At 34.7% G+C, this 14539-nt stretch overlaps 1 protein-coding gene across 1 annotated transcript in view; it reads right to left on the bottom strand.

Moving 5' to 3' along the window:
• Positions 1–14539, bottom strand: part of LOC107601022 (protocadherin-15-like) — a 206231-nt gene that overhangs the window by 173517 nt on the left and 18175 nt on the right. Inside the window, exon 2 of the mRNA XM_016293037.1 lies at positions 7913–8031. Within this exon, the coding sequence (XP_016148523.1) occupies positions 7913–8003 (91 nt within the window). The 5' untranslated portion in view covers positions 8004–8031. The remainder of the gene's footprint in view (positions 1–7912; positions 8032–14539) is intronic.

Genomic DNA, 14539 nt, shown 5'->3' with positions numbered 1-14539 from the left:
ATATATATATATATATATATCTGTATATACAGTATATACAGTACACACAGTAGTCAACATTTGAAGTGGATCAAAAAGCTCATCAAAGTTGTCCTAAGACAAGAACGCATTTTGATTTTAGGTTTTAGGATAACTTTGATGAAAGTTTTGATCCACTTTAAATGTTGACTGGTGTGTGTGTGTATATATATTTACATTTTAAGGTATTTGAAAAGTTTATTAAAAATGTAATTTAATTTAATGTTACATCATTTTAATTTTTAATAATTATTTACATTATTAAAATTACAATCCACAAAAAAGGCAGTAGCGCCAAACACTCGTCCAAAAAGCCAGTATTAAAATTACAATTAAATTATATTAAAATTATATTAAACTTTAATTTATATAAAGTTTATATATTGAAAATATTTTTTATTGCGTGTTTGAGGTTCATAACATTATAGAACATAGCCTACAAAGTTGTTTCTATAAAGTTACATAAATCAAGTTAAGCAAACTTGCGCTTGTGTGAAAAGGCTTAGCTTTACAGATGTTTATTTTCTCACATGGTCAAAAGCACATATATATATACGATGGAAAGTATCCAACTCCCTTTTCCTAAGGTCATTTTTTCCAGGGAATCTCAGTGTCGTCTAATATGCCTTCCTACCTAATCTGCCGAGAGCCCATCTCTGAAATCTTTATAGCTGAAGCCTTTCATCACCGACTCAGGAAATTGGAACATTTCACTGAAACAGATATCAAGTGCTTCTGCTTTCAGAACATCCATTGGCATAAGAGGCGGCACGACCTGCAGCTCCTCTAACACCCGTTGAGTGAAACATCACCCGAGATGTGCACAGACTGCAAACTCTTCTACAGTCAGCCAACACTTCCCATAATCAGATCAAGAGGATATTCCTGCCTCTGTCAGTATACATCTAACAGATCAGTGCTTTTCAATGACTTAGAAGATGAAAAGGCCAGCCCTGAGCTGGGAGAAAAACAAATGTCATGCAATGTTATGATTCCTTCCCAAAACTATTCCTTGAAGTGACATTAATTTTTCCAGACCCTGCTTCAGAAGTTTCTCCTAAAATTCCTTTGGGGAAATAAAAATAGAAACAAATGAGTTGACTGAAACACAGATAACTTGTATAGTGTTAGCACAACATGAAATTTATATTTCTTGAGAAACAACTCACTAGATTAAATGGATAGTTCATCCAAAACATTTTAATTTGGTCATCATTTACTCAGCCTCAAGTTGTTCCAAACCTGTATGAGTTTCTTTCTTCTGGTGAACATAGAAAAATGTTTTGCAAAATGTTGGTAACCAAACAGCTGACGATAGCCATTGACTTTTATAGCATTTTTGTTCCTTAATATGGAAGTCATGGTTACCTTCAACTGTTTGCTTACCAACATTCTTTAAAAAATATTTGTTTGCGCTCAACATAAGATAGATTTTTGGGTGAACTATCCCTATACAATTCAACTGATGCTATTTGTAATGACTAACATGTAAAATAAATGTTAACTGACATTAAATAAAACATTAAAAATCTTAAACTTATTTTATTTCAGCTATTGTTTACCTAGGCATAATTTCATAATTATTTTTGTTTATCTTAAAGTTCTAAAATAACTCAAATTAAACTATACAGACATAAAAAAGACAAAACACAAAACTAAATTACTGAAACGTTAAATTTAAAAAGAAATCAGAAAATATAAAATAAAGACAGATATATAATTTTAATAACTATAAGAGTATCAATCAATGATAATTCATAAAATATCATATATCATAAAATACCACTGGTTTGTTGAATTTCCAGTAAAAAAATAAACATATTGTGATAGAAAATTACTCACACTGTACTGTGATATAAGATTTTGGTCATAACACTATCCATACTCTGCAGCAAGGAGACAAAATCAAACCCCGACAACATTTCTGAAGGTAGAGAGAGGATGTTACAGAGAAATAAAAATAAATAGATCAACAGACAAAGTAAAAATGAAGAGAGCCGAAGATCACAAAGCTCGACGCCACACCAGCTCCCAGAGACACAGCATCAAAGACAGACAGGTACAGCAGAATGAGGCATAGGTGATAAACAGATAAGAGCGACTATAATAATAAAACCACACCAATATAACACCAAGTATAAAAGAGAGGAAGAAATGGGCAGAACAAGAGACAAACAGAAGGAGGGAAAAACTGATTTGATACACTCTCTGCACAGATGATGGGAGATTAGACCTTGAAAGCGCTCCCTGGTCACTGTGGTGATGAGAGGACATGCAGGGTTTTGTTAGTGAGCGACTGAACGTGACCACACTAATTTCACCTCCAACACCACAAGAAAACAATTACTCTGCTTATTTTACAGCACAAGGGTGTTAGAATTAGGATTCTCTTTCATTTTTCTACTACACATCTGTATGTACTGTATGTTTCTGTTGAGTAACAATGTGTATCTTAGCAGTGTGCAATTGTTTTGTAGTGGCACACGACATTAGAAATCTCTAGACACTAAAGATTTCAAGCAGACCTAGAATCCATGAACTTCTTTCTGATGAGCTTGAGTGAATAGCAAATCTGTCATATAAACTGACACTTGTCTTCTAAGATAACTCATGTTGGCCAAATTCAAAGAAAGCATTGCACACACACAACCATTCAAAAGTTTGGGATCAGTGAAATGATATGTATGCATGTGTATATATTAATAAATGCTGCTATTTTAGACTTTGTATTCAAGAAAGAATCCTGAACTAAAAATTTTGCATGGTTTTGCAAAAATATTCAGCAGCACAATCATTTATAATTGGGATAATAAGAAATGTTTCTTGAGCAGCAAATCAGCATATTACAATGATTTCTGAAGGATCATGTGACACTGAAGACTGGAGTAAAGATGATAAAAATGTGGCTTTTCTGTCACGGGAATACATTACATTTTAAAATATATTAAAAGAGAAAACTGTTATTTTAAATAGTAATAATGTTTCATAATTCTACTGTTTTTACTGTATTTTTATTCAAATAAATGCAGCTTTGATGAGTATAAGACTGTTTTTTAAAAAACATTAAAACAGCTTACCAACCTCAAACTTTTGAACCTTATATAAATGTAAAAAATCAAAAATACAATGATAGTGTTATAAATACATATTTATATATTTTAATATGTATATTTTTATCCTTTTTAAGTTGTTCGATCTAATAATAAATAATAAAACAAACTTCTAATAAAACTTCTAACCCTAACTATTAGTTCAATCATGACAACTCTCTGAAGATTATAGCATGGTGATGGATATGACAGTGTTAATGTATTTGGTCTTGGCAGAACAGATCTGCTGCGCTGCTGCTGAATTGCTGCTGCTGTTGGTTATTGCTGTAGTTGTAGATTATTGCTGCTGCTGCAAGCAAGTACAGGAACTTGCTACTGCCAATGCATACGGCAATACGGTGCCGTGAGTATTTAAGACATACTGCTGCTGCAAAAATAGCATATACTGTAAAATATCCCCGTAGCAGATCTATACAGGTGGAGCTGGGGAAGGTGGAGGGTTTCAGAGAACTCTGAAAGCACGCTGCAGGAATCTCAAGTGAATGCTAGCCAGCCATATAAATGCAAGGCAGTAAGCTCATTGGCTGCATATGCAGCATGAACCAATCAGCTTGTGCCAAGTCCTTTAACTCTCTGAATATCATCAGTTACGTTAACACCCCGTCAGAATGCGCCATCTAGAGTTTCATGACTGAACTATATATTTCATTCTCTTTAAAGCACTACCACCAAAAGCCATGAAATTCATGACCTTCAACATCAACAACAAATCATGAGATATACACTGGCATAAAAACTTAGTATGGATCACTGTGAATGCAAATGGTTAAAAATAAATGATATTTTTTAGCTGGCCACAATCATTCAAACTGGCTTTGATATAGCTGTCAGAATCTAAATAAATAGTACTTTTTTTTCCTGACGATTGGGAAAAATAAACTAGGTGGAGTAGCCATGCAGTACTAAAGTATTGGACATATCCATAGTCACAATGCAACACACCATACGCATCAGGTGTAGATACAGTGTTAGCAGGCCATATACAGCTTGTAGCTCACTAGCATTGAATACATGCTAGCTCTGTGTAATTATGTCTAGTGTATTTTTTAAATAACAGCCCGCTATTTCATTCTGATGGCATGAGACTTGAGAAGCGTTTCCTCCTCCCTCTCAATTAGACAGAGAAGACTGACTCCACTCTCAAAGTGCACCTGTCGGCTGACTTTAATGGCTCACCTAGCAGCAGATATCCAGCGGAGTTTAATTACAGTGAAAGGATGAAATAGGTGGAGTTGATATCCAGCTCGTCTTTTGAGATGGAGACCCAGATTTCTCTATCCACTTTTAAATGGTACATACATACTCTGAGACGTGTTCAAAGTACAGGCAAACAGCAAGAAAGAAATATAGGCATGCAGAAAGACAGCCGACATGGACAGGAGCCAAAGAAATTGGATATGTTCCAATCTCTAGTGCACTATCAATCACTATGAAGTCACCTACCTTTTAAGAAGTGTCTACTTTGAAGCCGTAGCTTGCAAAAATAAAATCTATCAAGTAATTATTTTTTTTTATTTTGCTACAAAAACAATTTGACATAAATTGAGGTTATGTGATGATTTAAAAGAATTGGTGAATCATTTATTTGAACCAGTTCATTAAATGAATCATTTAAACAAATAAACTCCCTAAAATGAATCATATTTCCCAAAAATGTTTCATACATTTTTGACATCTTAAAATGTGTTTGATTATTGCCTCAGCTCATTTTGTTAAAGGCTGTGTGTGTAAAACAGTTATGTAATGTGTTGTGCAGCACTGCTACTAAAGATGCATTTACGTCAGTAGCATCCCCATGTGAAGTTAAAACAAAATGGCAAATACAAGCTCTACAAGCTCTAAGCTCTAGTTGCAATAGTCAGATGTTAGCATGATTAATGAATACTCTAAAGGCCTTTTCACATAACTTGCATCAAGTTTTTCTCATTGTGTGACACTATGAATTTATGACAGCTGCAGAGTTACCTCCAAAACTGGCTGTCCGCCAGTCAAGCTATTTCTAAACTATTTCAGCTTTGACCCTGTTTGCTGCTGACCTGTCATTCTTTACAATGACTATTTCCAAATCTGGCCATAAGTATGTGGCTGTCACACATGATTTTGCCTGACTAATGCGGTTTTTTAGAGCTAAAATGGGGGGGAAAAAATGTTAAAAGCTTCAAACTTTATGAAGAGATCTTGAATGCCTCATAATTTCCTTTTATTCATCTATATTTACCTTATTTGTTTTATTCTAATACTTTCACATCTTTAGTTTGCTGTCATTTGACCTTTATTAGGCTCGCCTCGTCTGTAACATGTCATTTTCAACATTAGTATGTTGCATAGCTTTAATAAAAAAATAATAATAGTAATAAATGAGTAAAAAAATGACAGCTCCTTTTTTCCTTTCTTTGATGCATCAAAGCCATTGGCAGGTCTTTTTTGTGCACACGTCCCACTTTGTTGCTTCCCAGAAAAAAATGGCCTTTTGTGGAACTCCAGCATTTTGGAGGAGGTGAAAATGGCACACGACGTTTGCAGTGAAGCAAAGTAACAAATCATGTGTAAGGGCTTTGAAGGAATAAGGAACCCAAAAAAGAAAATTTGCTTAAAATGTACTCAGGCCATCCAAGAGTTTGTTTCTTCATCTGAGCCGATTTGAAGAAATTTAGCATTACATCACCTGCTCACCAATGGATTATCTGCAGTGAATGGGTGCCGTCAGAATGAGTCCAAACAGCTGATAAAAACATTACAATAATTCACAACTTGACTCCATTAATTAGTGAACTAATTAGTCTTATGAAGTAAAAAGCTATGGGTTTGTAAGAAACAACTCCATTATTAAAACTGCAGTAAGCGATTGACAAAAACTGTTGATGTTGAAATTCAAACAAACACATCACTACCCAAAAGAAACACACCCCTCCATTTACTGCTCTACCCCCAAATTCATGAACACGATATGCAACGCAAACAACAACTAAAAGCCAGTGTTACTTGTTACTATAGCCAATATTACAACAACAGCATATCCTGGTTCTGTTAAACAAAGCAAAACCAATGTTATTCATGTATTGAGCAGAAACAAAGACCTATTTACAGGCCTTCCCGCTCTCTAGGTCTCTCCAGTGCTAGAAAGTTTTAACTGTTTACTCATACTGTATGTCTCAGCAATCTGTCTTTCTACAAATCTCGCTCTCTTCCCCCAACATCACAAAATTATTTGTTTGGGTATTGATTTAAATTTTCCACATTGTTTCCCAGAAATCACTTACTGCACCTTTAGTGCATTTTAACCGTCGCTTCTAGCCAAAATTTTAGTCCATAATAGAGTGGAAAAAGTCCATCCTCTGTTGTTCTCTCACATCAAAATCCACCCACATATTTGTTTAGAACTGTTTTCACTTGTAAACAGTGCTTGATCTGTGCATCTTTCTCTCCAGATTTAGGTGAGACAACTTTTTCACTGGAAAAAAGGCAATATTATGGCTTGGAAGCAATGGTTTGAAATAATTAAAAAAAACATCTTAATAATCAATTTGTTTCTTACAAACATGCAACTTTTCACTTCACAAGACATTAATTGATGGATTGGAGTCGTGTGGATTATTGTTATTGATTATAGTTTTTTTATCCGCTGTTAGGACTCTCATTCTGACGGCACCCATTCAGTGCAGAGGATCCATTGGTGAGCAAGTGATGTAATGCTAAATTTCTCCAAATCTGTTTTGATGAAGAAGCAAACTCATCTATATCTTGGATGGCCTGACACATAGCTTACATGAATAGAGTAAAAGATTTTTCATCGGATTGAATTCATTTCATTTTGTTCCTTTTTGCCATTCTTTTTTTTGGGGGGGGGGGTAGTTCCTTTTAGATTTTTTTTTCAAGTTCATTACAGAGCATTCTCGGATTGTTAGGTTTGGATTAAGTCTTGAGTTTTTGAATAGGATGAATCACAAATATAATTCTCCAGCCCTTGAATAGCCAATTCATGCTTGACAACCACAAACGACACTCAGTTATACTATGTCTAGTCTACACCAAACACACTAGACAACACGCCAAATCTAAACAACTCCCATTATAATTAATGTAGCCGTCTACACTGGAAGCAACCATCTGCGACAGTTTTCAGACTGTTGTAAGAAATTGCATCATGGATATTCTGCGGCCATGAGTATGGCAGAATTTCAACCGCTGCACATTATACACAATTTTACCACCCAGCCTTGCACATAACATCCTCACTGCACTCTTCAAATCATACAAAAATCCATAACAATAAACGCTGCATGAACAGACAAGGATATCTGAAAATGTCAACTATAGACGCCCACCAATATTTTATCCTCAACCGCTAATCTGAACAGTCTGACAATAGCCACAATTTATTTGCCTCGATTTGCACTCAGCCTCGCGGTATTTCCAGCAACATTTTGAGATTTTTGTTATGGTTGTCAGTTTGTCTTTGGCAGAAGTGACGGTATAATTCATACATCATCAGACGCTCAGTTTGGAGAGCTGTATCTGGCTGCTTCAGTAATGAAGGTGTGCAGAGAAGATGCAGAGACCGATTTGCGGGACGCTGCCACACAGAGATAGAGATACAATGATCTCTCTGACTTCGCCCAGAGCGTAAACGCTGAGCTGTAGCATCTCATTTCACCAACTCCAGGAATGAAATCGAAAGCTATGGTTCTGGAGAAAAGGTGCAAGGTTTATTTTGCAAAAGTGGTAAATAAAATCTCTCATGTTAGTGACAGGGAAAGAATGATGGACAGAACTTTGAGTCTCACCCTCAGTGTTTTGAGCCGAGATTTGGGTGATGATAACAAACAAGCCAATCGCCAACTCCAGACAGTCCGATCGCCACCAGCGCCTCCTCATCTTCAGTTACTGCCTACTGCCAATCCACCTGCAGAGAAACAGAGAAATGGTGTTATTTTAAAGTCTAAAAAAACAATATATCACTGTTAACTGTGCAGAACTATTACAAAATAAATAAAATATTCAGTGTAAAAATCAACAGAAAACTTTGGTGTAATGCTGCATCCGTACTGATGGGTTATTTAGAAAACATTTAGAGAATAACGGTTATCATATTTATATATATATATGGATATAGTAACATCCACCTTGCTTTCTGCACAATAAGATCGGGCATATTGGTCAAACACTTCATCTAAGACTTCATCCTTGACACCAGTGGATGCCCGATGCCCAACACACAGACGTTCTTCTGCACAGTCAATACATTTCTCATGGCAGCTTAAACTTCAGTACAGTTTCAGTCAAAGTAAGACAAGTCTGTCAGTTAAGCTGGCATGTGGATATTGGGTCAAAGTTCCAGGCACAGTAACTGATGAGTGCACACTGAATTAACAATTGATAAATTACATAACAACAAAAAAGATAAGATAAAACGATAGAAAGCAAGAAATACAATAAGAACTATGGTTCAAGGACAGTTTTTGCTCATTTTGGCAGTTTTTCTTTTTTTAATAAAACACTGTATTTCATTTGTCTATTTGTGTACATTTTGAGACTTTTTTTATTTAGAAAACAAAAAGGTTACATCTATGAAGTATATTGAATGCAAAAACTTTGAAGCTCAGTATATCAAAACCACTATTTATTGTGGTATATTGTGGTTTATTTGCATAATTTATAACATGCTCATTAAATGACTGTTGTCTTCAAGTACACAGACTTTAGAAGGAAAAAAAATATGGGAGCAAAATTATTGGTTGTAGTAGAAATGATGCCAGAATTAAGGGACCATCATAATTTGTGTAAAATCATTTATTATTGACATGGTTTATGATTATTTCATCATTGTTTAAATAACCATTGTTAAAAGAAAGAAAGTTAAACTGTAATGTTTTTTTATATTACAAATTTTGAAATGTTAAAAACAAGAAATAAAATGTACAAAATTGTATTTCATAAATAAAAATAATTGAATACTTTAAGATCGTAGTTTAGGTCAAGGGTAAAACAATAAAACAGATACAAAGGCATCTGAAAAGCAGTAAAAATAAATGTTGAAGGCATAGTTGAACTTTTTGCATTTATTTTTTGCTGATTTACACATGGCTTTAGATCTGTTTTATTCTTTCACAAACAGGTCAAAAAAGTTGTATATAAAAAATAAAACAAAATAATTAAAAAAAATACAAAAATAAATATTTTAATAAAAAATAAAAAAAACTCTATCTAGCTTATATTTTCTCAGTTGGTCTGTATACTGGAAAACAATTCTCATTATAAAGCCATTCTCAGAAATACGGATTTAATCTAGTTTGCTTTGTAGGTTTTTGATGCGCAAGGACAGATATTACTTGACTTTGTACAAATATACACAAGGGATTACAGCATTCATTTATGCATGTGTGTGTGTGTGTGTCCCATCGTGAGGCTGGCTGTCTCGACAGTTGCTGCCTACACGCGGAGGTTGATGTAGAGATAAACTTAAAAAACAAGTGTCTCCATTTGATCTGTCACCTGTATTCATACTCACAATCTCTACGATGTGCCTGCAGCAGCCGTATGAGCCACTGAAACGGCTTTAAAACCATATGCTGATGTGCGTCAACACAGTCATTTAAATACAACATCAGACCGCGTCGCCGCCACTGTCAGATTCTCTATTCCCAAAAGAGCACAAGCAAGTCTCTGGAGCCTGATGGGTGAAAATGATAGTTCCCACTTTAACATTTCCACAGAGTGCTCAACAGTTGTGACAATGCACAACAATAAGGGCTAGAGAAACATAAGAACTTGCTAAAGCTGCCTTTTGTGTTCTCTGCTTTGATGTGGTGGTCTGAGGAGCATAAGCAAGGTCCAAAATGAACTTTCTGCCAATGACGGAATTTTGCAGCCATAAATATTTCTTACTGACCATGAAACTGTAGTTTTGCACTACAGCAAAACCGACAACATATGTTGGTGCATTTTCTGAACAAAATTTAAGTGGTGCTCGTCAGTGCCAATGAGCAGCTGCATTCCCACATAGGGCCAACATCTATGGTTTATGTATGTATATGGTTGGATATTCTGTTTGACTATCTTAGCCATTCTGATCTTAAACAAGTATTCCTTCTAATCCATTTTCACTTTTAAATATTTTTTTTAAGTTAGAAAAAAAAATATTAAAAATTTTAAAAACACATTCTGGATTTAATTTATTTTTCTTATTTCCTTTTTCTTTCTATTTTTCTTTCTTTCTTTCTTTCTTTCTTTAAGGCATTTGGAACGAACTGTTAATATTTTAAAAAATTTGGTAAATGACAGAATATTTAACTCAACGTCTGGTCATAAAGTCTAACTTACAATTACACAATTAACCATATAAAATCTATTTGATATGCACATTTATAAGGCCTCTAAATTATCGACATGATCAAAACATGTTAAAAATGCCTTTACTGATTTATTAATGTAAACATTAGAATAACTTGTTACTATATTGTTAGTTTATATATAGTTAGTATATCACTTATATATAGTTATTTTATATAGTTCTTTATACTGTAGTATAATATTTCACTTACTGGAATAAGGAATAGTACTGGAATAATAATTTTGTTGGTTTTTGTTTTTAGTTTTTTCAAGAAAAATCATGTTGAAATATGAGTATCAAATATAATACATCACGTGTTGAGGAACATTTATTTGTCTATATCTCAATCATCATTGTATTGTGTTGCATTATACTGTATAATTTGCCCCTACGATAAACACTTTGAGCTTCGATCATAAAACTAAGACTTTACTGTCAATATCTTCTTACTAGGACATATTATTGTAAAATATACTGTGACAACTGACATGAATTCTTGAGAAAAGATCTTACTTTTTGGCCATATACATATCAACATTTGCACCAAACTGCATATTTTTGCTCAGTTTGGGCCTCTGAATAAAATTGAGCTGTTTTTTGAGTATGAGCTTCATATTCTCACTATAGCAAACATAAAAGCCTGATGTACCAAATATGACACAAAAAATGCATATGCATATATACATAAAGGTTCAACATACAGTTCCATTAAAAAAAAGGGTTTTCCTGACTATATTATTTAAAATGTCAGGCTTTACTGTATTAAGGAACCCAAAGACGCCCTAATGTGTAGCTATAAACTGACTGAAATCAGTCAAAGTTACTGAATCAAGCATGTTTGTGTGCAACCGAAAGTGGAACTACATTAAGTCTAACAGATGTCTTTTTCAAACAATGGATGAGTAGGTCACTCCATTATTTTACGTTGCTTTACAAAAGCCTATATTGCAAAAGGCTGTGTTGACAAATAGGTCTTAGTGCTCTTCACAGTGTTTGAGATCAAGCAAGAAAAATAGACTTGCTGCCAAAATCTGCTATAATCCTGCTAAACAATGCTGTGCTGCTTGCACATCAAGTGTGAATACTGCAACTTTATATGGCCACTGAAATGAATATGCATTGCTCATTGCATTGCAGATACAAGATGAAATAGGACACAAGATTTTAAGAATAAACTAAAGACAGCTATCTAGACACACAATCACGCATCTAAAACAGCTTTTGCATATGTGAAAGCACACTCTCAGATGCAGGTAGTTCTGTCATGGAGGACATCTCTCTGCCTTTCTTCTCTATGAAAAAGTATTCATTATTTGCTCTCAACATGCATTTTTCCTCCACTACCTCTGTCCTTTAATCAAAGTATAATACACACACTCTCAAGCTCAGAGTCCTTTCTAAGCCTCATTAACAGTCATGGCAACAGACGCCACTTTCCCTGGCTGCTATCAGGACCCTTAAGACATTGCTGGAATCTGTCTATATATCACAAACTTTCCAAATGTATTCCCTTCACTTTCTACACCTTGCACGTGTATCTGTGAGAATTACGGACAGTTGCAGTGTGAAATAATAATAATAAAAAAAACACTGATTAAAACTATTTAGGCTGCATTTAGGGAACGTTCAAACTGATAAAATGTGTAGCTTGAAGGCAATGTAAATCCCTTTGGTTAAAAGCATCTGCCAAATGTATAAATGTAAATGTATATTATTACCCCTATTTCCACACAGAAAGGATTCAAATGTTGTAAAAACAAAGATCATTTTAGTATGTTTTACAAAAAAACTAATAATAATACAATAAAAAAATTTTGTGCAAAATTTCTGGATTAATTCAATGTGTTAATTGCTATTTTTTTGTATTTGTGAAATTGACTACCAATTTATTTGGTAAACATCTAAATAAATACATTTAATATTAATCACTTCTTGCCAGAAATCCCAAATTAAGTAGACAGACGGATGACTGTTTAACTAATCTTCAGATGACCAGATATGAAATGCATAACAGATTTAGAACCACAATTGAAAGTAATCCAAATTGGATGCCAAAAAATTGGATCTCATAAGTGTTTTTGCTTACTTGTATGCCAAAGGTATCGAATCTGTGCCAGATATCTGTGGAAGAAGAAAATTATTAAATAAATAAAAAAGTAACAATTAGAAGTGGTTGACAGCATAAATGCTGCCTTAGATTGACAACATTTCAGTTTTCAAGGCTGAAGGTGCTCAATAAATCAAACGGGAACCATAGCTATATGTGAAAATGCTGTTCTCTGCTACACGTTCCTATAAAACAGAGAGAGTGTGTGTGTATGTGTGCTTGTGAAATACTGTAAGTGTGAATATATATATATATATATTAGGACTGTCAACGTTAACGCGTTAACGCATGCGATTCATTTTACAATCCTTAACGCGTTAAAATAATTGAACTCAATTAACGCAAAATTACTGAAGCACAATTTCTATTCTAACCCTTTAACCCAATTTTGCTTCTCTGTTTGCGATCAGATCATTTTAAGCTGCTAAACTCCGGGAAAGTTTTCAGTCCAATGATTCAGTAAGCGAATGCATTCAAACAATCCGTCCAAAACAGTGTTAATATAAAGGAAACCAGGCTGATTACATCAGAGATTGCAACATTTGAAAAAAGATAAATGGTCTATGCTTAATTTCATGAAGTGTGCGATTAATCGCGAATAATCACAGAAAAAGGGTGTGATTAATTCGATTAAAAATGTAAATCTATCGATAGCCCTAATATATATATATATATATACACACACACACACACACACACTTACTGTATTTCAAAAGCACACACACACGTGTGTGTATGTGTATATGTATACATATATATATATACACACTAGGGTTGGGCCGATAGACGATGCCATCATTCATCGCCGATGGCTGATAGACATCACAATGTTGAGCCGGCATCGTGATCCCCCCCCATACCCCCTGCAATGCGCCGCTTCCCAATACCATGTTCGGAAAAAAAATTACGTGTAGGCGGAACCCCTAAAGGGAATAAATACGAGATGAGAGGAAAATATAGGAGCCTCTTAAAGAAGAAGTTACAGGTCTGTGAGAGCCAGAAATCTTGCTTGTTTGTAGGTGACCAAATACTTATTTTACAGAGGAATTTACCAATAAATTCTTTAAAAATCCTACAATGTGATTTTCTGGGGGGTTTTTTCTCATTTTGTCTCTCATAGTTGAGGTATACCTATGATGAAAATTACAGGCCTCTCTCATCTTTTTAAGTGGGAGAACTTGCACAATTGGTGGCTGACTAAATACTTTTTTGCCCCACTGTATAATTGGGTAATTATACTACATATTTCGGCATTAGGGAGCCGCTATTATACCTGGCACTGAAACTGGCATCGTGCTTTTGAATGCATGATCGTTTTTAGTTTCACTTTCACTTTCGAGATTTGCGATCACACGTAGTCTGTTTATACTGTGGAGCGGCAGTACTTGCCACACATTTTATATGTTTGTTAGTGGTACTGAGGATCTGCAAATCATTCGCCATCGTCCTCAGACATCTCTCCTTACTCTGTTTATGTGATAAGTGAAATTTTATGTACTGTAATGTAACAGGCAACCATTACACCGTGTCTACACCGGACGCGACAGTTGTCGTGTTGCGGCGCGCTGCATCAGCTAAAGTCTAGCTGTGTCCTAAATGACGCACTATACACTATGCACTCATACACTATGTACTTATGCACTATGTACTCAACCATGTATAGTATGAATTATATAAGGTTATTTTGTCATTCATAATCGGAGTCTGATAGCCCCTCCTCCTTCGGTACATAATTAAAGCTGCAACAGTTGAGTGCAAGAAGTGTCCAACATTCCACACTTAATTTTTTCAGTTATTTAAGTGCATCATCCTGGTATTTCTTTTTGGAATTTTCAGTGTGAACGCACTGCTCACACTATTTATACCACAAAACATCACAGAATAGTGCATAAGTACGCGATTTGGGATGCACCTTCTGTCTGCATCCAGTGTAGACAGCATCATTGATTATAATGAGTTCTATAGACTGATCTA

Source organism: Sinocyclocheilus grahami, unplaced genomic scaffold (assembly GCF_001515645.1).
Source record: "Sinocyclocheilus grahami isolate Dianchi unplaced genomic scaffold, SAMN03320097.WGS_v1.1 scaffold297.1, whole genome shotgun sequence".
Taxonomy (NCBI): domain Eukaryota; kingdom Metazoa; phylum Chordata; class Actinopteri; order Cypriniformes; family Cyprinidae; genus Sinocyclocheilus; species Sinocyclocheilus grahami.
Note: the sequence above shows the minus strand (reverse complement) of the source record. Positions and strands in the feature narration are given on the sequence as shown.